Source organism: Myotis myotis, unplaced genomic scaffold, assembly GCF_014108235.1.
Source record: "Myotis myotis isolate mMyoMyo1 unplaced genomic scaffold, mMyoMyo1.p scaffold_m19_p_5, whole genome shotgun sequence".
In the NCBI taxonomy this organism is placed as follows: domain Eukaryota; kingdom Metazoa; phylum Chordata; class Mammalia; order Chiroptera; family Vespertilionidae; genus Myotis; species Myotis myotis.
The window spans coordinates 29,439,327-29,466,193 of record NW_023416357.1 but is presented as its reverse complement, the minus strand read 5'-3'; the positions used below and the strand labels follow the sequence as shown (position 1 = coordinate 29,466,193).

Sequence of the window (26,867 nt, the reverse complement as noted above, 5' to 3'; positions counted from 1 at the left end):
AACCAAGTGTTCTTTTCACCCAGTTTGAAATATGTGCAAAAGGGAAAATGTTTCTAGTTCAAACTCTTATCTCTTGGGAGATCAGATCAGTTAAAAAAAACCTGGGACCAAACACCTGGCTGTCAACAAATGTGGTACTTCCTGCTTCCTTCTGGGTGAAACGGGCACAATTCAAGTGGGCTCCCCGTGAGCACCCCCACTGTCTCCTTGTGTGGACAAAGTGCCTGTCTGGGGGCAGTCCCTTCCCCTGCAACGAAGGAATCAGAGCCTCCACTTCCAGCCACCCATCCATCCAACTTCAAGGCATTTCTGGAAATACCACTTCCTACTGAGATTCAGGTCTACCCTGCCTAGAAACCGTAGTGCTGTCTAGTCTGCCAATGGCACAGACCCATTCCTCCACACTACTTGAGAGGAGTGAGATGAGGACCGCAGGGCTGGGATAGCACCGTGGAGGCCGCATGCCCCAGTGACAGAAGGCAGCGGCCAGGCCAGGTTCCCACACCCAACCAGCAACAGTAGACGCGGCAGGTTCCTCACCCCTCACTGAGCCCACTTCCCGCCACTGCCATGCAGCCAAACTGGTCAGGCCCCAGTGAGAGTGAGGAAAATGCTCTCCTTCCACCCTACCTGACACATTGCTTTGATACTGCCGCTGCATGTGAACACATGCAACCTACACCACACCCACAACATCACACACACCACACCCACACACATATACCACATAAACCACACACCAAACACACATGCACACACACATCGCACACACCACTCATGAGCGTGGGAGATGGGCCCGCAGGGCTGGTGCTGAGGTGGACCTCTGGTTGTGATCAGTCCACTCTGCCCAGACACCTGGCTCATGCCCTCTCCCCACTCAGCTGGAATTTCATTTTCTCACACTGCAGCAGTGTCATCCTAAGAAACAGCACAGGAACAAAGCACCCTGGGGATGACATGGACACTTACCCTGGAAACCTGTGCAGACCACAGGTGAGTAGGAGACAGGACCTGAGAAGCTCTCCTGGGATCACCAGCCTCAGAGGCCTCAGGGAATGAGGGGTCCGGAGGCCTTGTCACCAGGCCACTGTGGGGTGGATGGTTGTCTCCCAGGGCTCCTGGACACCAGTACCACCTGTGGGCAGGCCCAAGCTGGCACTAACACAGCTCTGCTACACTGACCTCCACCTAGAAGCCATGTCCAAGCGAGGTTAGAGCCCAGACACCCACAGCTGACCAGATAGCCACTCTGGCGGCTGGGCACCGCTGTCCATGGTGCTGCCCAGGCCAGGCCCTTGTTGCCAGGGTCCCATCAGTTGCCAGACCAAAGCACTACCAGAGACACAGGGTAGACAGTTGGGCTGCTGGACTGGGTCTCTGACTCTTGAGAATCTAGCCAACGGCACACAGAGGCCATAGATTGCGGAGACATCAGAGCCATGATCACGGTAACTGACAACCAGGGCACGGCACCCCTCAGGGAGGGCGGTCAGTCTAAGGTACCTACATTTCCAAAAGGACTGACTGAGGAAGCCCAGTTCCTGGACAGCGACGTCTCAGTGGATTCACCTCACAAGCTGTTGGTCAGTGTGGCCTTTACAGTTCTTGAAAGCACTTCCTGCTAACTAAAGATTAACGCTGTCCTGTCTCGTACACAGAACATGCTTTTCCCGACACACACATGCACAGACCATGGATGGTGCAGGGTGCCACACTACCGTTACTCCAGGGGCAGATGATCTCAACACTTGCTGTCCCGAAGGCTGGCAGGCCCCCAAACAGTTTCCATGTGACACTGAAGGAGGCCAGGCTTGAGGGGTGGGGAATGCACTACCCCAGGGCACCCTAAGTCTGCAGGTGGTGGGGTTCTCCAGTCTGACCCAGAGACATAGTGACCTCAGCCACTCACGCCTTTGAGAAATGACCCTACCTCAGGGTCATCTTTGCTTCATGAAAATAACTTTAGAAGCTACAAAATCAGAGTACAGGCACAGCCACCTGAGTTGATCGCCCTCTTGGTGGCCACAACAGGTTCACTGTATAAACATTAGGAAATAGAGAAGAACAGGGAACCTGCAAAGTCAGGCCTCCAGCCTGGGGCCACCAGGCCTTCTGAGCATAGACACGCATACAGGGACTCAAATGTGACCAATGTTTTGTGGGGCCCACGTCACAGCCTGCTTTTGTCCCCTAACTGCAGCACGCTGTCGTCCCTTCCAACACAGATGCTCCACACTGACTTTATGGACTGCACATCTAGTGTGACTGATCGACACGCTGAAATCCAGGTGGTCCAAGACTTTCCATTATAATGCTCTGTGAACCTGCGTGCTGTTCTGCTGTGCATATCTGAGGTCCTGATGAACGTCCCCTCACTGCAAGGGTCTACACTGCAGGTGAGGGAGGTTGGTGTGGGCGGGAGGGCCAGGGAACAGCCACAGGAGGGAGCAGAGGTAGGCACAGGGCTGGCCAGGCAAAGGTGCTCACACACAGCTCACCTGAACACTCATATGTGTGCACACACCTGGGTACAGGGCTTCCCTTTGGGTAATGGAAATAACACCGTGAAGGTGCAAAGGCCACTGAATTGTGTATTGACAATGGGTAATGGTTAATTTTCTCAGGTGGATTTTACCAATATAAAACGATTTAACAAAACATGAAGCCCTTGGGTCAGAGGTTCCTCCAGGCCTGACGATTCCTTCATGTTCATTCCCTGTGGGCCTGCAGCTTTCTGAGCAAAAAGGCCTTGCCCTGGGCTGGGCCTAAATTTATACTGACAAAGTGTAAGTAAAGATAAAGATAAAAATATCTTTAAAAAGCTTCTTTTCTGCCCTGGCCAGACGGCTGTTGGTTGGAGCACTGTCTCATACACCAAAGATTGTGGGTTCGATTCCTGGTCAGGGCGCAAATAAGAGGCAGGAGATCAATGTTTCTCTTTCACTCAAATAAATAAAAACATATCCTTGAGCAATGATAAAAAAAAAATCCCTTTTCTACTCTCGTAAGTCATAGCTGCTTTAAAAAAAAATATTTTACAAACGACAAGTGCTGGCGAGGATGTGGAGAAAAAGGAACCCTCGTGCGCTGCTGGTGGGAATGCAGACTGGTGCAGCCACTGTGAACAGTATGGAGTTTCCTCAAAAAACTAAAAATGGAACTCCCATTTGACCCAGTGGTCCCAGTTCTAGGAATATATCCCGAAGAAACTAGAAACAACAATCAGAAAGGATATATGCACCCCTATGTTCATAGCAGCACAATTCACTATAGCTAAGATTTGGAAACAGCCTAAGTGCCCATCAATAGATGAGTGGATTAAAAAACTGTGGTACATCTACATAATGGATACTACGCTGCAGTAAAAAAGGAGTTCTTACCATTTGCAACAGCATGGATGGAACTGGAGAGCATTATGCTAAGTGAAATAAGCCAGTCAGAGAAAGATAAATATCACATGATCTCACTCATTTGTGGAATATAATGAACAACATAAACTGATGAACAAAAACAGATCCTGAGACAGAGAAGCATCAATCAGACCATCAAACCTCAGAGGGAAGATAGGGGAGGGTGGGGGTAAAGGGGAGAGATCAACCAAAGGACTTGTATACGTGCATATAGGCATAACCAATGGACAGACAACAGGGGGGGTGAGGGCATGAGTTGGGGGGGTTGAGGGGTAACGTGGGGATAAGGACACATATATAATAACTTAATTAAAAAAATATTTTTATTGATTTCAGAGAGGAAGGGAGAGGGAAAGAAACATCAATGATGAGAATCATTGATGGGCTGCCTCCTACATGCCCCACATTGGGGACCGAGCCCGCAACCTGGGCATGTGCCCCAACCAGGAATCGAACTATGACCTCCTGGTTCATAGGTTGATGCTCAGCCACTGAGCCATGCCAGCGGGGCCACAGCTGCTTCTTGATGGTTTACTTGTGACAGGTTTTGCTTCCCTTTCTCCAAAAGGTGGAACACCTTTATCTACCCTACACAGGGCTTCAGCCAGCCCTTCTCGCCAGGCAGGGAGCGGCCAGCAGGGCCCTGTCCAGCAATGCTCATGGGCCCAGACTTATCCCACTGCCCACTATCTCCAAGTCACACACGTTCTCCCCCCAGGACTGCCAACCTGGAAGGTAACCGATTCTCCACATTTGTGTTTTCACAAAAAGGGGACAGAGCAGAAAGTTGTGCAGGAATCCCTAGACATCACTGTGGGGGCCGAGAACCAGGCTAGATGCTGAGGAGATGGCAGGAAGAATGGACACGGTCAAACTCTTGTGACAAAGGATTTTTACTGAAAAGTCACACAAAAGTGGACACCTAGTAGTGCTGTAAATAATCCTATACAATTACACTCTTTGTGTATCTTATTAAGATCTTTATACTTTGCCAATATAAGCAGGCATCCAGCAAACATATCCAGAATAAAGGACATTTTATGGACATAACACTTCACCATAACTGGTAAGACAGCTGACCTCCAAGTCTTCCAGCAGAATGTACTCCCTTCTCAGGCACATGAATTAAGCACAGGGAAGCTGTACGCAACTCCCTGCCTGTCCAGGACCAGGAGGGTGCTCGACCGGCTCCCCATGTGCTTCTGTATGGCTCCCACCATGCTTTGCCTCAGAAATGCGGGGATGTGGGGGGACAGTAGGAAAGAATAAACAGGATCCGCAACAGACTCTGCTTCCCAAAGGCCACTTGTGGGGGACACGGGGCAGAACAGGTGCGCTCACACCCGCCGCAGAGAAGGGCTTCACTGACACCACGAAGTTCAGAGAAAGACCACACCAGCTTTACACCCCCTTTATTTAGGGTTCCCACTATTGAGGTTCACAGGACTATCTACAGAAACACTGGGTCCATGTGCGGCCAACATGATCAGAGACAATTCACCCCCTCCCCGCGCTGCTTCCTGCAGGCCCAAGGGAACATGATAGTCTTTGTCTCACAACAAAAACTCTGTACATGCAAATAAAAACAAAACAAAATAAAAACAAAACAAAGAAAAACAATTAATGACTATCTACAAGGCTAGCTCTTTGTAGAGGCTGCAGGTTCTGGAGACTGAAGAAATTCGTACGGGTCATGGGTCACCTCTGGCTGCTCACCGACACTGAGGCGAGAAGGGCTTCCTGCACGCATGGGAAAGACAAGACATTTCAGTAGATCTGTATGGTCCAGGCTCAAATCTCGTGTCTGCTGTTAGCAAAGCCCAGAGCAATGGCTTCTGGGGTGCAGGCTACCCCCTCATCCCACCCAGGGTACCACCCCCACCACTCCTGGGGAGGAGGCGGAGAGCCACTTGTCACAGACACGGCTGTAAACAACCCGAAGCTAGAGGCTGGCCCTGCCTTCTGCAGGAACAAAGGCTCCTTGGCCAGGAGTCCCTCAGACAAACCCTAGGTCCCCCCATATCCCCTCCTTACCACCTCTGGAGTCCACCAGGATGATGGAGTCCTCAGATCTGGAGTTAACTAGGGCTCTACCTGGAACCTACTTCATGGGCAGTTTCTTACAAGGTTAATGGAACCAGAAATACTGGTTCTTATTCAGACATTTTTCGCCAAAACTCTGAAGTTGATTACTTTCCCCCACCAATTATTCTCAGAAAGAATAACTCAATATTCCTACCTGGGAACTAAAACAGTAGCACAGACATCCAAGGAGCCACGAGGCAAATATTTGGTTCCCCTCCTGGCAGGGCTATGATACTCATTAAATACAGGAGCCCTGCCCTGACCAGTGCCTCAATGGTTAGAGCATCGGCCCACACACCAAAGGGTTTGGGGTTTGATTCCCAGTCAAGGGCACATACCTGGGTTGCAGGTTCTATTCCTAGCCAATCAATGTGTCTCTCACATCAACGTACCTCTCTTCCCCCCCCCCCCCCCCCCATCTTTCTAAAAACCAATGGAAAAATATCCTCGGGTGAGAATTACAACAAATAACAAAAAACATGGGCCCGCCCCTGGCCAAGGAAGGTCATGTGCTCTCCCCAAATAAGGAACCTGGAGGAATAAACTTGTCAACACACTGTTTTACAACTAAACATGGGAACAACAGACAGAAACAAACACTCCAATGTCTAACTCTGCATGGCTGCAGGGTCTACAGCCATGGCCTCATTCTGCCACGACCCAGGGCCTCAATATGCAGCCACCAAGGACTTCTCCTGACACATAGACTGCCAGCATCTTATGGCCAAGGCCACAAATTCGTAACACAAACTGAATTCCACTCAAACACTTCTCCTCAGTGCCCACATGATCAGGGAGGCCTGCTCTCCAAGCTCCAGGGACCTGGAATCCCGTGAGCCTGGACTCACTGCCCACACCAGCTGCAACCCCCTAGGATCGCTAGCCTTTCCTGACAGTCACCAGCACTCCTGTTCTCCCCCCAGACTGATGAAAGATTCGGGCAGAGGTCAGGCCAGGGGCCGCCTTACCCAGGTGGTGCTGATCCCTGTCGGAGGTGTTAGACAGGGAGCTGAGGTTGGACGATGGCCGGGAGCCCCCACGCTCTGCTTGTGCCTCATGCAGATCCTGTAGGAGCTTTGTCGTCTCGTCCAAGTTCAGATGGCTGTCATCATGGTCCAGCTCCTTCTTCACTTTCCCTGTGCAAACACAGGTGATGAGACATCGACCCAGGTCCACCTATCAAGCACTGAGTGCTGGCACTTCTGGTCTGCAATTGCAGTCTCTCACTCGTCACTATGTACACTCAGGACAATGACCCCTCATAAGTGAAGCCAGATGAGCACAGACAAGCTTGGAGGACAGGGTGATATAGTTGGAGCAAGTGGAAGGGGTGGAGAATGAAGGGAGGGGAAACGTGCCTCACAAGAAACCAGGCGCCACGCCAGAGGCCTTATGGACAGAGGCCTTGCATTCCTGTCACAAACAGCTAGAAGACAAGATGATGTGTGGGACAGAGGCCTGCAGAGACCAGGATTAGGCACAGGCTATAGCCAGGGCAGTGACCTGCAGGGTCAGGCAGTCAATGGGCTACAAGCTGGAGAAGACAGGCTGCCTGGAGCTCACAGGTCTTGGCCAAGCACTGCTCTGCACCCCGCCAGGAGGTTCAACAGCTCACACATGTGTGTGCCAATCTGTGTCCCAAGCATGTGGAAGAATGCAGCCTATGGGTGGGACCACGCTCACCCCACACTGCAGCTCTGTGCCCGCTCTAAGAATTCCTCAAAGCAAAACCCAGATAGGGTCCAACAGCTCCAAGTTTCCCAACAGCCTGTTGGAGCAAGGTCCACCACAGTTTAAAGGTATGTGACCAGAGTCTCTCCAACAAACCACCGGGCAGGTAACAAAGCCCCGACCAGAGAGGAACATTGTGAAGAGATGCAGAAATGAGCATACAGGGTGTTAAAATGACAACTGGATACACACTCCATGTGTTAAAGGCAGAGAAACCAGGACCATGAGGTGAGAAAGAGACGACGACACTGAGAGGCAGAATGGAGCTAGCCGGGAAGGGAAACCATAGGAAGGACAACAGCAGGTCAACAGAGCAGGAGGGATGACGAGTGCCCTTGAGGATGCAGCATGGGACAGCCCAAAACATAGACTCAACAACAAATGGGCAGAATCAGAGTATAGCTAAACTTCCCATATTTGATAAAACCTCTAAACCAGCGGTTCTCAACCTGTAGGTCGTGACCCCTTTGGGGGTCGAACGACTCTTTCATAGGGCTCATCTAAGACCATCAGAAAACACATGTATAAATACATATTGTTTTTGTGTTTAATCACTATGCTTTAATTATGTTCAATTTGTAACAATGAAATTGGGGGTCACCACAACATGAGGAACTGTATTAAAGGGTCACAGCATTAGGAAGGTTGAGAACCACTGTAAACCCTCAGGATCGAGCAGCTGAACATAACCTAGGAAGAATAAACCTAAAGAAAAAAACTCATTACAACCAAACTACTGACAACCAGAAATAAGGAGAAAATCTTAAGATGCAACCAGAGGAAAACAGGATGGCTGGTGTAGGGAAGTGCTATCACAGCAGCTCCAGACTGCTGCCTTACTGAGTAAGGATTTCAGGAGGGCTCCCTGAGGCTAAGCCTTTGCGCAAAGGCATGATTGATGCTGAACACCTGCTTTCCTTCTGGGAGCCCGGAATTTGGGGCTGTGCCATGCATAGGTGCTGCGCTGTCGCAATCACAGTTGAGGGTTGGGCACATCCCGTAAGACACACAGGGATGGGGCTCTGGAAGCTGTGACTGGTCTCCAGATGCACCCCTTCTTCCGTTGGGAAGCCTGGTTGGTGTCCTCTCACTGTAATAAACCACAACTGTGAGGACAACTAAATACTAAGTCCTAGGAATCACCGAACCTGGGGGTAGTCTTGGGGACCCCCAATTATTGGAAAAATGAAGAAAAAAAAAGCTCAGCAAGATGGCATGAATCCAATCGTACTGACAATTGCTTTAAACACAAATGGTGTAAACACACTCCAACCAAAAGGCAGAGACTGTCAGAATGGATGACAAAGCAAGACTTGACTTTACGCTCTTAAAAAGGTTTGATGAAATCCACTTTTAACATAAGGCACTATAGACACTGGGCTGGGCCACTCTGTGGGGGACTATTCTGTGGGCTTCAGGTTTAGCAGCATCTCTAGCCTTTACAGGTGATGCCAGAAGCACCACACCCCGATTGTGACAAGCGAAGATGTCTCTAGATGTTGCCACATGTCCCTAGGGGCGAGTTGCTCGCAGGTGAAAACACAGGTGTGTCCAAAGTAAGAGAGAAGAAGATGTACCGCGAATACCACTTGTCAAAAGGGAGCTGGGATGGCAGAGTAGATTTCAAAAGATCGGAGGCTGTATGAGATACAGAGGGCATTTCACGGGGGCGGGAGCCAGCAGTCCATGAGGGAACATCCTGGTGGCACACACAAGCACACTAATGCACTAACAACAGGTGCCTGCACCAACAGAATGAAGGACCCGGCAATCAGAAGACAGAGCCTGAAGTCAGGAAGGAGGTCCAGGCGTATCCCATCTGGAGCCACCTGAAGGTGTTCCTGAGGACAGAGGGGCACTCACCTATGGTCACCTTACCAGGCTATGCCACCCTCTCGGGATCAAGCACAGGCAGCATTATACCAGCCCTGTGCCCCCCAGGCTACTAGTAAGTGGAAATGCAGTGCTAGGGGCCACTTCCATCACCTGAGACTGATGATCCGACTGCAGTGTTACAAGGGAGGCATGTGCCCAGCACAACTTACCCAGAGAGCTGAGCATGGAGATGTCCAAAGAGACGTCAGAATACGACTTCATTGACATGAAATCCAGCACAGAGCCACCATCTCCTAGGGAGTCCCCAGTCTGCAGACACAGGAAACAAAAAAAGGAAAGACACTACTAAGTGGGCAGTGAACATTCACTGGCAGGACAGGCCTTCTCTGTCATGCCCAGTCCCAAGGAGTGTCCAGCCCATGCCAGAGTCCAGGGACCACGGAGTATGAGCTCACGAGTGAGCCACTACCTAGACTACTGATGGCGAACCTATGACACGCGCGTCAGAGGTGACACGCGAACTCATTTTTTCGGTTGATTTTTCTTTGTTAAATGGCATTTAAATACATAAAATAAATATCAAAAATATGTCTTTGTTTTACTATGGTTGCAAATATCAAAAAATTTCTATATGTGACACGGCACCAGAGTTAAGTTAGGGTTTTCAAAATGCTGACAGGCCGAGCTCAAAAGGTTCACCATCACTGACCTAGACCAACAATTCTAGACCAACACACAAAGGCTGCTGGCTCTCTGGGGACTACAGGTGCTGAGGGAACATGGGAGAAGCTCTGTATCAGGCCAGTAGGTACACAGCACCTGAAAAGTCCACAACTGTCTTTCAGGGACTTCACTTAACAAGTAATGTGGCAGATTCCAGAACATTCTCTTTCCTTCTCCCGGTGAGCCTGTGGGATCACAGACTGCAGCCCTCCTCCCCCGCACCCGACTCTCCTGGATCTCCTGGGGCACAACTTCTCTCTGGAAGTCTTCTGCTGTGTCAATTCCCCACTCTCTCTACACTGTTACAGAAATGGCCGGCCTCATCTTCTCAGAAATACTCTACCAGCCCCCCCACTTCCCCCCATTTTCTTCCATGCAATTTGCTGCTCTCAGGCTATTAGAATTTTAGGATTAACACATAGCATATTTTAATATTTGAAGGGTATTCTCTAGTATTTTAAGGCCCTCAAAATTCTGCCAAATCACATACTCTTACACGGGTGCTGAATCCTAAGTCATTACTAGACAATTTAGTGTCAAATGACAGTACCCTCCCAATTGACAGGCTGGAGTGACAATTTCCTTACCAAATAGTTAAGTAACAAAAGTTCCACATGAGAGATGCTGAGTCAGTGGGCCTGGCTTGTACGGACGCCTTTTATGCTCCCCCCACTGACCCTCAGCACTCTCCCAGGACTCAGACAGGACCTCCGCCAGCATGAACAGTAGGGAGAGGTGTCCACCTCCACCCAGTGGCTCACAGTGACTGGAAGAGGTGAGGCTCCTGCTCCCAAGCAAGGGGGCACCAGGCCTACGACCCCTGTGCCTGTGGGGCTGTCTTGGCCTTGAAGTGAAACCCTCTGCCCATGGAGGCTCTGGCAGCAAGGCAGGAGCGTGTGCCAGGCTCCCAGCTCAAGGCAGCTTGCTGTGCACCCCAGGTTTTACAAGATGAGTGTGGGGATTGCACTCTACCACAAGGGGCATCTGCATAACTGCATAACCAGGCTGCAGTCTGTGATCCCACAGGCTCACCGGGAGAAGGAAAGAGAATGTTCTGGAATCTGCCACATTACTTGTTAAGTGAAGTCCCTGAAAGACAGTTGTGGACTTTTCAAAGACAGTTGTGGACTTTTCAGAACCCCTCAAGGGGTTCTGCTCAGGGACAGAGACCCTGAGCAGAGCCTGACTGCCTCACGTACCCAGCCGCACTGGGCAACACACCCTCCGGGGAGATCCCATGTCACCTTCTCTGATCTATCACTCAACAAGCCTCACCTGCCTGGTACCCGATCCTTCTGCCTCAGGCAAGCCCTCCAACCACGAAGCCCAGGTAACAACTGTGGCCCAGACCCCAATGCCCTGCTCAGAGTCCTGGCATGTCCACTCCAACATGTGCTCCAAGTCATTCCCAAGAAACAGGAAAGGAGGGTGGGGGAAGAACCACAACGAATAGTTTTCTCAAACAGAGACCGTCTAAAGTAGGCGCGGTGAGGTCCCGATGACCTAGACCTGCCAAGCTGCTCTCACAAGTGTGCAGTGCACATGCACCCAGCTGATGGCACACACCTTCCAGGACTGGAAGAACCCACTGCAGAGACAGTGTTTGCTGCATGCCCTGCAGGCCCCAGAGCAGGCCCTCCCTGCCTGGCACCTGTGAATCATGAGTCTGTATTTGGAGGAATGTACTGTGGCTTTATATCCCTCACCCTAAGCCAGTGTTCTCAACCTTTTGGCCCTTTAAATACAGTTCCTCATGTTGTGACCCAACCATAAAATTATTTTCGTTGCTACTTCATAACTGTAATGTTGCTACTGTTATGAATAGTAATGGAAATATCTGATCTGCAGGATGGTCTTAGGCGACCCCTGTGAAACAGCCGTTCGACTGCCAAAGAGGTCGCAACCCACAGGTTGAGAACCACTGCCCTAAGCCATTAAAAATCAGGGGTGGAAAGAGACTACCACTTATTCTTACTCATCAGAAACTTAATCAGTTTCTAAATAAGACAATTACATGAAGCTCTTCTCAACCATCTCATTTCAAAGGCAGAGCACAACTGCCTTCCTAGAACCCTTTTTACTTACATATCCATGGAACTCACCTTTACTTCATCTGATGGCTTCATTGCGACATTTCTCCTCTGCAAAGCAAAACAGGCAGGAAATCAGTTTTTCCAAGTGATTTTATATAGGATAATACTCTCGGGCTGTGTTCATTATGTTCCCAGTATATCATGACTCTGAGCTGGGCCTGGATACTTCTGTGCAACTGGAAGTGTGAGACAGCTAACTCCACCACTGAAGGCCCCAGTCATGCAGCACCAGCCATGATTCCCAGGGGAGAGGGGTGGGGGTGGCTGAGTGCCCATGAGAGCATGGGGGGGAGTCAGATGAAGGGGTGAGAGGACAACCAACCTTGTTTCTGCAGCTTTGCATGGCATAAAATAAAATAAAAAAGTCAGATGTTGTACCCTGGGTCTCCAGGGCAGCTCAGGAAAATACCAGGCCTGGTGATTTAACCTGGAAGAGCTGCACAAGACCAGCTGGAATTCTGACAGAGGCAGGGTGCCTGATGGTGCCACTGCCCTCGGATGGGCAGAGCTATGGAGCCATACACCCCTCTCCTTGGCCTGTACGGTACCTGGAAGAGGGCTTATGCTTGACTACTACATGTGACTAAAGTCTGAATGCTGCACTGAGCCACTGTTCTATAATCTGGCAGGAGCATTCTCTTAAAAATACTCTAGTCCTGCATATATACCCAAAAATTAGCCATTCAGTTTGTACACATTTGTATCTGGGACCTCTTTTTCAAAATAATGTTTCTGAGATTTATTTATGTTATGTTTTTCACAAACTTCTAAGCAGAAAAATAAATCAAAAAGATCAGGTCACTCAGAAGTAACAACTCTGCCAAAATGAACATAAACATTCTTTAAAGGAAAAAAATGAAATCCAGACCAGCCTTGTCCAACAGAAACATAATGTAAGAACTGTGATGGATGACCTAAAAACAGCATTCTTCCCTGAGAATCCAGTTGTTTGGATGGGCCCTTCTACAGGAGTGGCACCACAGCACAGCCCACCTGCCTCAGCTGGAAGAGCATGCGGGAGTGGTCTCCGCCTGTGATCTGGTCCAGAAGGTCATCCACCATTCTCTTGCTGTAGCTCCCAGCATCCTTCACAAACTCCTGCAGGCTGGAAAGGGCCAGGAGAGAACATGCTGACACAAACGCTATGTGCTCTCATCTTCCAGACCCTGCTGTCACCAATGCCAGCAGTCCTGAGCAAAAGCCTGTGACATCAGTACACCTCAGCCGCTCCTCCAAGAGAGGGTCTTCCTGAGAGCTGCGAACCTCCCAGAGGTGGTAGATAGCGGAAATGGAGCAACAAACTTCATCAGATCCTCAAAGTGGTCCATGACCCAAGAAAGTTAGAAAGACCTCAATTTTTAAAAGCAAAGTGAAGAAGAGTGTATATACATACACTCGATGACGTTCGCTAGCTTTGTAAAAGCACGTTCATACCTATTTGTTTTGGGTTTTAAAATACAAGTAGGTTGAGGAGATGCATAGTGTAAATAGCTCTTACTGAGAGGGGAGGGAGCAGTTGTGGAAGCCAGGCTCCCCAAGGACACCTTTTAGTTTCACTTTGATTTTTGGGCTAGGTGAATGCTTTAAAAACTAAATAAAACTACCAAAGAATGTAAAGGAAGCAGCAAATGGAAAACCTATGGTCCTAGCATCAAAGCCAGGCAAAGGCTCCACAAAGCCAGGAGGGCTCCTGGACAGAAGCGGCACCACCAGAGTCTCTACCAGAAACGTTTTATGAGAAACCACCACACTGTCTGCTGAGAGGGGACAGGGACTGGCCAGAACACTCCACTCACGGCGGGTCTGAAAGTGCTCAGGACAAAGGGTCTGGGGAAGGTGGTGTGGGGCCGTGCCTGTCTGCCTTCAAGAGGTGCTCATGTGCTTTCACTGTATGGCAGACAGAATCTGTATGCATTTCAGGAACACCCTTGGAGAAGCAAGCATGGCCCAGCTACATGGTGCTACCTGAACAAAAGCTAATGGTGCCCCTGAAGAGCTGTTGAGATGCTGCCAGGTTAAGCAGGAGTGGAGAGAGGGTCACCAGCTTACACCACTCATAGTCTCCTATAAGAAATTTCCTCATTTTTCTGCTTTTCCTTTTTTCTCACAAAAATATGGGCTATTCATTTACTGCATGAGGGGCTGACTTTTTAATATTTCATATATTCTGTTTCTTTGAAAAATAAAACAAAGATATAGTATGAAAAGATTCCATTTCTTAGAGGCTATAGAAAAACTGAGTTACTTTTTCCATAGAAAATTACTAAAATTCTACAAAAGTGACCAATTTCTATTTTTCCACAGAAAACAAAAAATACACACTGAACACAGTCCTACAGAAACAGAGTACTACACCTATAATGTTAATATTGCATCGCAGTCTCTGTTAGGGGATGGAACCGAGTCCCCAAAATTCATAGGTTGAAGCCCTAACCCCCTGCACCTCAGAATAACTGCTTTTGGAGATAGGGCCTTTAAAAAGGGGATCAAGTTAAAATTAAGTCTTCAGGGTGGCCCCGAATTCTGTATGATTGGTGTTGCTATGGGAAAAGGAGATCCGGACACAGATACATACAGAGGGACGAGACAACACAGAGGCCACAGAAGAAAGCGGTTCTGCTGACACCTGCACCTCGGACTTGCAGCCTCCGGGACTAGGAGACAATGGATGTCATTGTTCACTGCTCTGTCTGTGGGGCTTGTTATGCAGCCCAAGCTGACTAACACAGCCATCAAGAACCACATCTCAATACAATCGTGAAACAAACTCCTACTAAACATATAGGTAGTTACACATACACACACAAATGCTTTTTTGAACTACAGCTTGGATCACCACCTTCTTAAAATTGTGACCGAGTTACCCCAATTTCATGACCAGCCTACAGCAGACCACAAGAGTTTACTGAAAAAAACTTGGAAATTTCTGCTATTTGAACCTGCTGCCAGTGACTGTCTCCTCCATTTGCCTACAAATGGGCTCTGAACTGCTCAGTAGGGAAATGGCTCCTGTCACACAGCAAGCAAGAACCCCGCCCGTGTCTCTGTGCACAGCTTACCTCAGCGCACACTGCACACCCGTCTCATCTCCATAGGCAGAATACAGAAGCTCCGTTTCGTCTGATTTCAAGTCTCCAAATACAGAATTATTATGCATTGAAAGTGCAGTACTGGCACTTGAGAGAAACGTGACTAAGAGTGAAATAAAAAGGGAAAGCATAAGAAACAGTCGATTTACATCAAATTACATCTGGCATAAGAAGCACTCCAGCTTTCTCCTTGTGTTGCTCACCCACACTCGCACACCGCATCCCCCTGCAGCACCCTTTCTCCGCTGTGAAATTCTTGCTGAACTAATGAGTACAGCTGAGCTATTGGAAGCTTTGGGGGCATAACTAGCAGAAACACTTCATCACCCTTTTTTTTTTTTCACCTCCATGGCAAATGGCTGCTGTGTAAGGGAGTGAGGCTGACAAGTAGAAGGGCTTCCTGGAGCTGGCTCATGTCCCATCCCAGACATCACCAGGACCTGGGCCTACAGAGGCTGGCTCGTGCTGAGGAAATGTAAAGACTGAGTTTGGCTCAGTAGAGAAAGCGTCGGCCCGAGGACTGAAGGGTCCCACGTTCAATTCCGGTCAAAGACATGTGCCTCGGTTGCAGGCAGCCCCAGTTGGGGAGTGTGCGGGAAGCAACCAATCGCTGTCTCTCTCTCACATTGATGTTTCTCTCTCTGTGTCTCTCCCCATCCCTTACACTTTAAAAATCAATGGAAAAATATCCTTGGGTGAGGATTAACAAAAAAAAAAGGGGGGGGGGCAGGAACCAGAGGGTCGCTGCCCTGAAGGAGGTATGAGCTGGGACCTCTGCATGAATATGTTAGGAGCCAGGAAGGCTGTGTCCTATGCACAGAAGGGTGTGAAGCAGCAGCCTGGGCCTCTCCCTGCTAGATGCCAGTAGCACACCAGTAGGCCTCTCCCTGCTAGATGCCAGTAGCACACCAGTATGACAATCAAAATGTCACCAGGGAACAAAATAGCTACACATACTAACAGACACTCCAAAACAAACCAGAAAGCCAACCACAAATACAAACGCAGCCAATGCAACCAAACCCTCCCTCATTCTATCTGGAGACAGTCACACACAGATCTCTCTGGGCTGCAGGCAGCATCACCACCCCTCCAAGCGGATGAAATGGAGAGTCTGTTGGAGGACATTAAATTTCCACCACAGTTCACCAGCACCTGGCCCCAAGAGTCCCTGCTATCACGGCAACAGCTCATCTGGAGAATTCCACGAAGTGCAGGGCTGAGATCCAAGAACCAATGGCAAAGGAGGAACTTGCCCAATGTCATTTTTATTCCCATCACTTCAAATGGTCTTTATTACTGGTTTCAAAATCAGAATCGGGATACAGTTCTAAAGACAGGTAAGTGAGGAAGATCCTCTGCGCTGACGCTCCCAGCCGTGCTCCTCCCCACACTCACCTTTGCTTCTTCTCTCATCTTTGAAGCCCAGAGTGGTGAAGCTGAAACCGGGGAGCAGCTTGCTGGAGAGGGAGCTCAGGTCCACCGGGTGGGTCTCCTCCTCTGCAAGACCAGAGCTGTGAGCAGGCAGTTCGCGGAGCCCCCAGCCCACACAGCACCTCCAGCACTCTCTCCAACTCACAGTAGCTATGTGCGGGAGAGAGCGCCTGGGGCCTCTCCATAAAGACCACCTAATATCAAATTTACAAATGCCAACTACAATTCTCAAACCTTAACTGCACTCCAATTTCACTTTACGATTACCCCGAAGTCAACAAAATGAAAACCTTCAGCTCTCAGACCATGATACCAGCAACATAACATTTTCAAACTGAACACTCAGCACCTCTGAGAAATGCTGTATGTGTTCTAATAGCAACAGTGAGTCCCTGCCTTTGTACACCCTCCAGCTGCACATTCCTATGCTGAAGCTATCATTCACCCACTATTCATGTGACCTGCACAAGGTTCTGCAAATCCCCAATCAGAACCTCCACCTCGTGTTCTCATTCTAAGTTAACTGCTAGTCAACTCATCTATTCTCTTAGGATGAACAGTAGATTCATTCTGGCTAAAGAGCAAAGAAACTGATCAGAGTTTATACTCGGTGCAAGGCCAAGAAAAGTATTTCATTTTCTAGGTGTGTGTACGTGTGTGTGAATTCAATTCAAGTGAGTTTTGCTTTTCTTCAAAGGACAAGCCTTTGAAATCTTTCCAAGCAGATGAAAAGTATAAAAATACTTTTTCAAGATTACAAAAATGAACATACAGGTAGGATGGAACCAATATTTATGCCTCCTTCAAGATCGTCCTTGATATAATCATCAACTGGGGTTTTTCTTCTAAAACTTGTATTTGCGCGGGTAGTGACCTCTTTCAAGCCTGAGAGTGGGGCAGAGTTGGACTCTGGTTTTTGACAAAGGAGGTCTCAGTGAACTTGTGAGGTGATCCCTCACAATACACCAGGAAGCCCAGCCCCAATCCACCGCTCTGCGGGACCACAATCCCAGTCCTGCTGGCTGTCCTAGTGACTCTTGGTCAGAAAAGTCTGGCCGACACCTCCGCCCCCACTGCGACCACCTCAGTCAGGTGTGGTGGTGAGGGGTGTGCAGGCACAGGAAACCAAAAGGACTTCTCATCTATACTTCACCACCGGTGTCACACACTCCAGGGAAAACAGACATCACAAACAGGTTAAAATGTTTTAAAATCACTGAATAGGAACAGAGGTTAGAACAGCATGAAGGCTCTAAAAAGAGAACAGCCCTGAGAGGGCCACCCACCGTCGGCATCGGGCTCAGCCGTGTTGACCACGCTGTAGAGCAGGTTCCCATCTCCGCTCTTCTTCAGGTAGCCCATCTGCAAGGAAGCAGGCCTGAGTACACACTCCCCCAGAAGTGACAGCCCTGAGCTTCTACAGTTGAGGTTTCTACTGAAGCTCCAACAAAATAAAGGCCTAGGAGCACGGCCTAACTTGGACAATCCTGAAAGGCCATAATGGTTGCTTGTTTCTCCATGAACAAAGACTAGAGGCCCCTCTCATACCCTTCCCTGGAGTTTAAGACCCACTTGCAAATAAAGTGCACACGAATGCAATGAAAGAACTTAGAAAAGCTCCTTATGACACCTTCTAAAAAGAAGCTTTTGAAACAGAAAACTTTACCTAGTAACAACCTTTTACAATAGGTCAGAAGCCTCAACAGAGCAATCAGAACAAGACACTGGTCAACAAGTGTCATGTTATCAACGAATAGCCTAGAGGCTCCATCTCTAAAGCACATGGGAGCTATTTCCATTTAAAAACCAACCACCAAATAAGACCAACTCCTCCTCTGCAGGACACGAGGAGAATAAGGAAGAGAAGGCACCTGTGTGTTGTGTGTGGGGGGAAGAGGTAGAGAAGGGTGCCCACCTGTCCAGGTGCTGGAGCCCAAATTCAGGAACCGAATGTCTGAATGGGAGCAGCAAGGCTGGAAGGCGAAACACAGCTCAAGCAGGGTGAGTAGGGCATAAGGGATGTGACACTGGTTACTCTTGATCAAATAAGCGTATTAAGGGTAACACAAGTCAGGTTTCTCACTGTGGAATTACAAAACCGAAAAAGAGAAAGATAAAGCAGGCCTGGGGATACTGGATGGCATCCGAGGTTCAGTATAAAAACGGGCTTTGGTGAATATAAACAAAGACATCGGTCTAGGTTCCTTCTAAACGCTATATGTAAAGGCCTTTCCTAACCCTTCCACTGAGGACCACACACAATGCCTACGTCTGGGTTTCTGAACACTGTTCTCCACTAAGGAACAAGGGATCCTTTGGGAAATGGCCAATTCACAGCTGAAGTGCAACAGGGGTGCAGACCACCAACAGAACAACAGCATAAGCCACAAAGGGAACCTCAAACTTCTAGCAGGCACGTTAAAAATAAGTAAAGAGCCCAGCTGGTGTGGCTCAGTGGTTGAGTGTCAACCTATGAACCAGGTGGTCACAGTTCAATTCCAGGTCTGGGCAATGCGCAGGTTGCAAGCTTAATCCCGTTTGATTGCTCGCTATGATGTGTGCTGACCACCAGGGGGCGACGCAGATCGAAGGAAGGCCCCGGCCAGCAGCTGGCAGCTGCTAGGGACCCTACCCGTGCACGAATTTCATGCACTGGCCCTCTAGTAGAATTTATATAATCCAATGTATCCGAAAAGTTATCATTTCAAAATTCTTTACAATCTGCATTTCACAGATTTAGTATGAAAAAAATGTGAAATAGTTCAGACAACATGTTGAAATAAGATCTTGGGTATATCAGGTCAAGTAAAACATATTAGAATTTCACCTGTGTCCTTTTAACACAATTACTAAGAAGTTTAAAGCTGCATATGTGACTTGCGTTATTTCTACTGAACATGTTGGCCTAGAACGTCTTCTTGTGTCAGAGAGGAGATGGTCACAGAATGGTGTAACCTCTTCCTGAGGACCAGCAGCCCCTAGAGAGTCTCCCACCTGCCACACTGGGTCAGACCCATGAGTGACTGCAGGGGCACACAAAGACATGAGTACACAGGGTCAGACCCATGACTGTAGGGGCACACAAAGACGTGAGTACACAGGGTCAGACCCATGACTGCAGGGGCACACAAAGACATGAGTACACAGGGTCAGACCCATGACTGCAGGGGCACACAAAGACATGAGTACACAGGGTCAGACCCATGACTGCAGGGGCACACAAAGACGTGAGTACACAGGGTCAGACCCATGACTGCAGGGGCACACACAGACGTGAGTACACACAGGGAAAAGAATTAACCTGCAGCAGAGAAGCTGGCAGGCTCAGCCGCGGTGTGATAGAGAGTAACAAACGCCTGACCCAGGCATCTGGAGGACCCCTTTAGTCTCCATGAGATGGGGCCAGTGGCTACAATGGCCAGTGAGGACAAAGAGCTGACCCTGATTGTAGCATGTGCTCACTCCATGAAAGCAACGGAGCTTGGACATTCTGACGTTAACGTCTTGATTCTGACGGCTGTGCCAATGTTCTGGCAGAAAACACACCCACCAGCCAGGGAGCACTACCTTGCCACCTGGAAGGAGTCGGTTGATCCTGTCCCGAGCCTCGTCTGCTGCGTGCTCCACCAAGGCCAGCACATGTTCTTCTGCTGTGCTGTCAGTCAAGCTGCAAGCATTTCCTTCTGGCTCAAACATGCAGCTACAAGGCAGGAACACACACGTCACCAGGAAGCAACAGCACACACCTCATCCCTCCCCACTGTGGTCAGTCCCTACTGCTCCCCAGAGTCACACAAAGGGCCAGTAGGAGTGACACAAAGTGCACTTTTGCTCCCTTTCCTTTTAGTTCTAACCACTTAAAACAAGACCCTTTCACTAAGATGAAAAGTGTAAGCCAAGTAAACTTTCTATATTTCTCATCTCAGTTGCTTTAAGAAAAACAGAAGAAACATCACATAACAGCAGCCTCACTGGTTAAAGCACCATTCAAGGCACCATTAGAAAAAGTGGCACAAATCCTGTGGCGGGTTGAGGTGCTGGTGGTGAGCTGGGGCTGGGAACACAAGGCTGCTTGCTGGGCTGAAGAGCAGCCCCCACTGCAAGACACAAGGGACTCCCCAAGACTTTAGCAGGCCAGCCTCAGGTTCCAGTAGAGTTCTTGATTCAAAAAGCTGAGAGGTGCAGCACCGAAGGGAGACGGCCTCTGCTGTGGAAGGTTCTAGAAGCAGTGGGTGGGACCCCTTCAAGGAACCATGGGATCAAGTCCTGCCTAGGGATCCTGAGCTTACAGCAAGGCCCTTCCTCCAGACCAGCATTCATAGCTAAAGGAGCAGGGAGCTCAGGGAGCACGGTGAGAAATGCATGTTGTCATGTGTACTGTCTGTCCGACGTGACACAATTTTGTTCCCTGAGTCTGGGACAGGCAAACCCAGGTCACCAGCAGGTGTCCTGAATGTAAGGAGGCTTCTTGGAAGTAGAGCCAACAAATATTCATAAATAGGACACATGTGGGAATAGCAGTGATAGTAGACATACTGCAGGGCTGGAACAGATGAGCTCACTGTGTCACACCTGGGACAGAGCATGTGTGCATACAGCAGGGATTGTCTCAGCCCTTTTGTCTTCTGTGTCCATCAGTGTGACACTGACTCTCCTCCAGGACAAGTTACTGAGCTCGCTGTGGGAGAGTAGGGTCACACAGCAAACTCTCACTCCTCCCAGAACTGACTGTGGGGTCCCATGGTCTTCCAACACCTTCCAGTGACAATGGTGACATTCATTACCCACACACGATGGTCACCTAACTCTCAAGGTGGGCAGGAAGGATGGTCATGTGCCTCCAAACATAGACCTAAGCTTCTGAGGAGCTGTGCTCTGCCCACCAGGCTGCACAAGTAGCCTGTCCCTAAGCTACTCCAGAGATAGAGCAGAAACACAGGCCGGTGTCCCTAACCTGCTCTCCCAGGGAGCACCAGCCTTCCCAAGATGGGCATCCTACTCCACAGGCGAGTGCACTTCTCTTTACCTGATGACTTCTCTACTCGGCCTTTTGGATTTCTTAGCCGTTTCTACTTGTACAGGTACAACTTCGGGAACTGGTTCCTCAACAGCTGTGTCTTCGTTGCCCAGAAGAGCTGCCTGCTGAGAAAAATCCATGTCCTGCATAAACGACATGCTGCGCTTCAAAGCTAACAGCCGCTCCTAGAATCAGAAAGGACAGAGCAGCACGACTTTACCTCTCCCTCACAGCCAAGGCGCCATGACGATGGGATGGGATGGGGATGGCCACAGCCTCACCTGGCCTAACAGCTAACTTTCCATGCAGTGCAGCGGGAGGTGGTCGTGGGGTCAGCACCAAAGGGTGCAGCAAATTAGCTGGTGAGCGCTCAGAGCCGGCAGAGGGGAACAGGCCAGAGGGCACAGGGCTGCACCTCACCCACAGGCTCATCAGGCGCAAGGCACTGGTCCTAGACATGTGACACATGCAACATGGCTCACAGTACAGATCTGGGAAGCCACTCAGGATGGCCAGGATGTCCTGGCTGATTCAGTGAGGCAGCCATACAAAACAAACCCAAAAGGCTAGCGGCAGTCCAGAGAGACAGACATCTAGACTTGAGATCAACAGATCCAGAACTTCCCACCCACCCTAACAGAGACGTTACAGCTAGGGCAGGAGAAGAAACAGAAAGAGGAGAGTGCCTGGAGGAGAGGGACATGAGGGGGCAGCCTGGGGTGTCTACCCTAGAGCAGAGGGGTCCACGCCGTGGCCAGTGACGGAAAGATGGAAGCATGTCATTCACTGTGAGTTTCTGTTTAGGCATAAACAACGTAGAGGAGAACTCTCGTTTCTGTGGCTCCTCGCCATTAGTGGCTTTCTTACTTTGCTCATCATCTTAAAGCCTGCATGAAGGATCTTCTTAGCTAACTTGTAGTACACAGTGTCTGGTCTGTTGTATGTCATTGCATTATCACACATCAGTTTGAAATCTGCCTGAAAGAAAAAAATCATCAAGCTTGAAACATCACCCAGACAACAGCAAAGAGTTTAGATTCCTGTCAAAGGGGCAAAAATGAAGAGCTGGAAATTAGTGAAAAACAATTTAATTTGGCTGATTAAAAAATTAACTTTAAAACTCTTTCAGAGAAATTTTCATAATTGTTCATTCATCTTTAAACAAAGCCTATACTTTTTTGAGCATAATACAGTAAACCCTCGATTTTGTGGATCTTGATTTAACAGACAAAATTTCTGTTCCAAATATCATACTTGAAAATTAACACCCCGTTAATTTTAAAATGCTTTTAACCAAGATTTGCTTATAATTAAACAGGGTGTTGTTTTTTTAAATTCACTGTTAATTTTAACAAATAGGCCATATGTTGGAAAAAACACTGTAATTTCACCAACATAAATAAATATTACATAGCTACAGTAATAGTTAAATCCAAGAGTCACCATTCGTAAACAACGTTCAGCAAATGATTAGCACGTGATACCGCACTGCTTGCAGTAACTGGTTCTGTCGTCCCATGGCATGACTTTTTGTAGCAGTGTTAAAGCATGCAGGCCATGATGCTTCAACTAGCACTAAGGCATGCCCAGCCACGTGCATTTGTTCATTCGCAGTGACTGGTTAATGCACGCACTTACTAGACCTTTTCAGTAGAAATTTAAAATTATAATAATACATACAGGAAACTTTTCTGTGAAATTAAACTTTTCATACATACTTAATTTTAATTATACAAATGTGTCTACATAAGCAGATAAACTAACTAACTTGTCAATTTCTTAACATATGCACTTGGAAAACCTGCTTTATTATATGAAGGACTTTCGGCTTTAACAGACACCCCTTGCCTGAATTAGTCCATTATATAGAGGTTTTACTGTACCCACACTTCATGAGAGGAAGATGATGACTCCCTCTGCTTCATTCCCATCTCCAGCCCTCTCCTCTCTCTTGGGGAGGAACTCAGACATAAATAGGAGCAAGAACCAAAAGCTAAGTTAAGCGAAAGTCCAGGGCAAACGGAGAGGTGGACATAATCATATGTTCTCTCTCTGTGGTTTTTCCATGGAATTTAAAATTCTGTTTACAGATAGTTATTCTAGTGCTATTAGAAAAAGACTAAAATATGGACAGTCTTATTGAACAATTTATATTATTTAAAACATCAGTATTTTAACATCCTAACCAAATTATGTAGCACAAAGCTATCACAGGTGAGTTAGACATCAGGATGGACAATGACCACTGAAGCTACACACCAACATAGCACATGCTATCCAGGGATCTTACCAAGTCACTGTGCCAGCGTCCCCAGGGCTGGAACTGAGGCTATGAAGCCCCTGTCCATCACAGGTCGCAACTGTGTCAGGTTCAGAACACTCCTGACTTATCTTTCTCTGACTGGCTTGTTTCACTTAACATAATGCTCTCTCCATATCCATAAGACAAGTGCCATGTGATTTCACTCATATGTGAAATCTAACGAATAAAATTAACAAAATAGAAACAGACTCATAGATAGAAAACTGACAGCTGCTAGAGGAGAGGGGGGATGTGGGGCTGGGTGAAAAAGATGAAGGGATTAAACAAACACTTTATAGACACAGATAACAGCCTGGTGATTACCAGAGGGAAAGGGGGTAGAGTGAGGTAGAGGAGGGTAAAGGGCAGATAAATGGTGATGGAAGGAGACTTGACTTGGTGTGGTGAACACAATACATTATACAGATAACGTACTATAGAATTGTACACCCAAAACACATATAATTTTATCAATCAATAAAAAAACAACCACTTTCCTGAGGACAAGAGATGGGGTGAACATTGTTCCCACCGTGGCTTTGTCACTGGGTGAGAGACCAAATTGGGGACCTCAGTCAGAAAAGGCAGAGGACTTTATGGCCTGGATCACTGCTACCACCTGCCCTCTGGAATTTAGGGGACCCTCCTGTGAAAACTTTCCTTTTCTCCTACTCTCCTTCTAGTCTGTCGTTTTGTTTCTGCAGGTCAGCACACCCTTTCAGTGACGTCTCCAGTAAACAGAGAAAAGCCAAGCTTTTCCTGAAGTTGACAGACCTAAGAAAGAAGCCTAATGGCCTTTTCTAAATAGCACTACTGCCCATGTGACCAAGCATTTGCTTTTATTCCCCTCACGCTTTCTACCTCTCACAGCTGGTACTAAGAAAGGGAGTTAAGAGCAAAGCACTCAAGGGATGTAGGAATTTAATATTCTATAAAACCCAGTTGTTACAAAACAAAACTAAGAATTAGGAAAATTATATTTCAAAAAATACCCATTCTGGAACCAGGCCAAATAAGACACATCCTTGCTTGACCTAACATGCCTCTATTATGCCAACACAGGAAATTAAAAAAAAAAAAAAAAAATGGAAATGCATTTTAAATAGCATGTAACCTATGGGCCAGCTTCTAAACCAGATATTTTTAAACACTATGCCACAAGAATTTTTAAAACATGCAATACCTGATTAGTTTAGTCAGGGGCACTGACCTCGTTTTTTCTTCCCATTGATTTTTTTAGAGTGGAAGGAAGGGAGGGAAGGAGAAAGGTGGAGACAGAGAGGGAGCGACATCGATGTGAGAAAGACACATCGACTGGTTGCCTTCCAACTCTGACTGGGACGGAGGATCAAACCTGCAACCCGGGTACATGCCCTTGACAGGGAATTGAATCCATGACCCTTCGGTGCATGGGCCCATGCTCTTTTTTTTTTTTTTAAATATACTTTATTGATTTTTTACAGAGAGGAAGGGAGAGGGATAGAGAGTTAGAAACACCGATCAGCTGCCTCCTGCACACCCCCTTCTGGGATGTGCCCACAACCAAGGTACATGCCCTTGACCGCAATCAAACCTGGGACCATTCAGTCCGAAGGCTGACGCTCTATCCACTGAGCCAAACTGGTTAGGGGTGGGCCCATGCTCTTAACCACTGAGCACACTGGCCAGGGCCACTGATTTCTTTTCCCTTAGATTGTCAAATAAATAAATAAATGACATGTAATAGTTTCAACAATAAAGAATTTTTATAAAATGACAGCCCCCAACACAACAATAGCCATCTGGTGTGAATGAATCAAAATTATAGCTATTTTTTGGTCAGATCAGCAAAATATATATTTTTTGGTGCGCCACAGAATTTTAATAATTAGTTTATGCATGTAATGAGATGAAAAAAATTGAAAATCACTGTTCTAGACCAAAATACAAAGAAAATTACAACCAACCCATTTCCTTGATGCTGTGTGAAAGTTCAACCTGAACACAGACACATCTGTGAAAACTTGCAACTGGAAATGACCTAAGATGAATGAAGCATTTACTGGACATAAACTAATACAGAGCTTCCAAACAATTATTTTAGGAATTTACCTTAAATTCCGTGACTGATTTGTATTCATTAGCCATGATTTTGTCTTTCATTGTGCCAAAATCCATTGGATGTTTTATTATCATTGAGTATCCAGGAGCAATTGCATCCGTGACAGGAAAAGCAAAAAACCCATGAGGATCTTTTCTGAAAACAAAAACATCTTTATTTAAACTGGAAACCCTTAAAACCTAAATTTCTGAATGATACAAAATCCTTCACAATAAAAATGTTAATTGACCAAAGTTTGTTTCTTAGCAATAAAAAATAAAATTTATGCTCTTTAAAATTGTGGTAGGTATTTTTGAATACACAAAAAATTCCAAAACTAGCATCCTGGCTGCAGCTATGACATCTACATCACAGCATCTCTGACAGTCCCCCACATTGCCCACATGCTTGCCCACCCAGTCAGATTGGGCATTACCAGTGAAAGGCAAGTGTCTACTTCACATGTGATGGTGGTGAGGGCAAGAACACCTCAGACATAGAGAAGGACACCCAAATGTTCCCAAGCACAAGCTCTTTAGAAACACTCTTTACCTCTGGAGCTGGCGGAGGAAATGTTCTAGTAGTTGCTGAATAGGCGTGCTCTCATTTTCAGCTGATGATTTAAAAAGTAGAAAAAATAAATTGAACAAGAAGATTTTGATATCACTTCACTGGCGAGCTCCAATTTCACAGTACGTACTTATTTGTTTCGAGTTCCACAGCATTTTAATAAGAAGGTTCAAATAAGAACTGGATACAAAGATAAACCAGACCCAGCCTTGCTCCCCCTCCTCCCAAAGCTCAGCTGGGTAGAAAGGACACTCACACATCAGTCCCCAAAACCGAGTGCCAATACCCCTTAAAACAACACACAGATATCAGTCATCAATCTATTTCTAGTGCCTATCATCAAAGGGCCTGGTACATTCCAGACAAGGTATGAAGGGGAGAACAAAGGCTTTGGATATAGAAGCTGATCCTGGACTAACCAACTGTCATTTCACTGACAGTCCTAAATGTCTGCATATGCCTGCTCTTCATGTGTGAAATGGGGCTAGGAACACACA

At 47.6% G+C, this 26,867-nt stretch overlaps 1 protein-coding gene across 6 annotated transcripts in view; it reads right to left on the bottom strand.

Moving 5' to 3' along the window:
* Positions 1-4,285: 4,285 nt before the first annotated feature.
* Positions 4,286-26,867, bottom strand: part of BRD9 (bromodomain containing 9) — a 25,648-nt gene continuing 3,066 nt past the window's right edge. Inside the window, exons 4-16 of one of the 6 annotated variants that reach the window (XM_036308624.1) lie at positions 26,353-26,413; positions 25,812-25,956; positions 22,286-22,396; positions 21,428-21,603; positions 19,969-20,101; positions 17,688-17,763; positions 16,366-16,467; positions 14,938-15,070; positions 12,872-12,983; positions 11,888-11,926; positions 9,272-9,371; positions 6,464-6,631; positions 4,286-5,150 (exon numbers count right to left, since the gene is read on the bottom strand). In XM_036308624.1, the coding sequence (XP_036164517.1) occupies positions 5,050-5,150; positions 6,464-6,631; positions 9,272-9,371; positions 11,888-11,926; positions 12,872-12,983; positions 14,938-15,070; positions 16,366-16,467; positions 17,688-17,763; positions 19,969-20,101; positions 21,428-21,603; positions 22,286-22,396; positions 25,812-25,956; positions 26,353-26,413 (1,457 nt within the window). In that variant the 3' untranslated portion in view covers positions 4,286-5,049. The remainder of the gene's footprint in view (positions 5,151-6,463; positions 6,632-9,271; positions 9,372-11,887; positions 11,927-12,871; positions 12,984-14,937; positions 15,071-16,365; positions 16,468-17,687; positions 17,764-19,968; positions 20,102-21,427; positions 21,604-22,285; positions 22,397-25,811; positions 25,957-26,352; positions 26,414-26,867) is intronic. The other 5 variants (XM_036308626.1, XM_036308627.1, XM_036308628.1 and 2 more) reach the window with 5 other exon arrangements.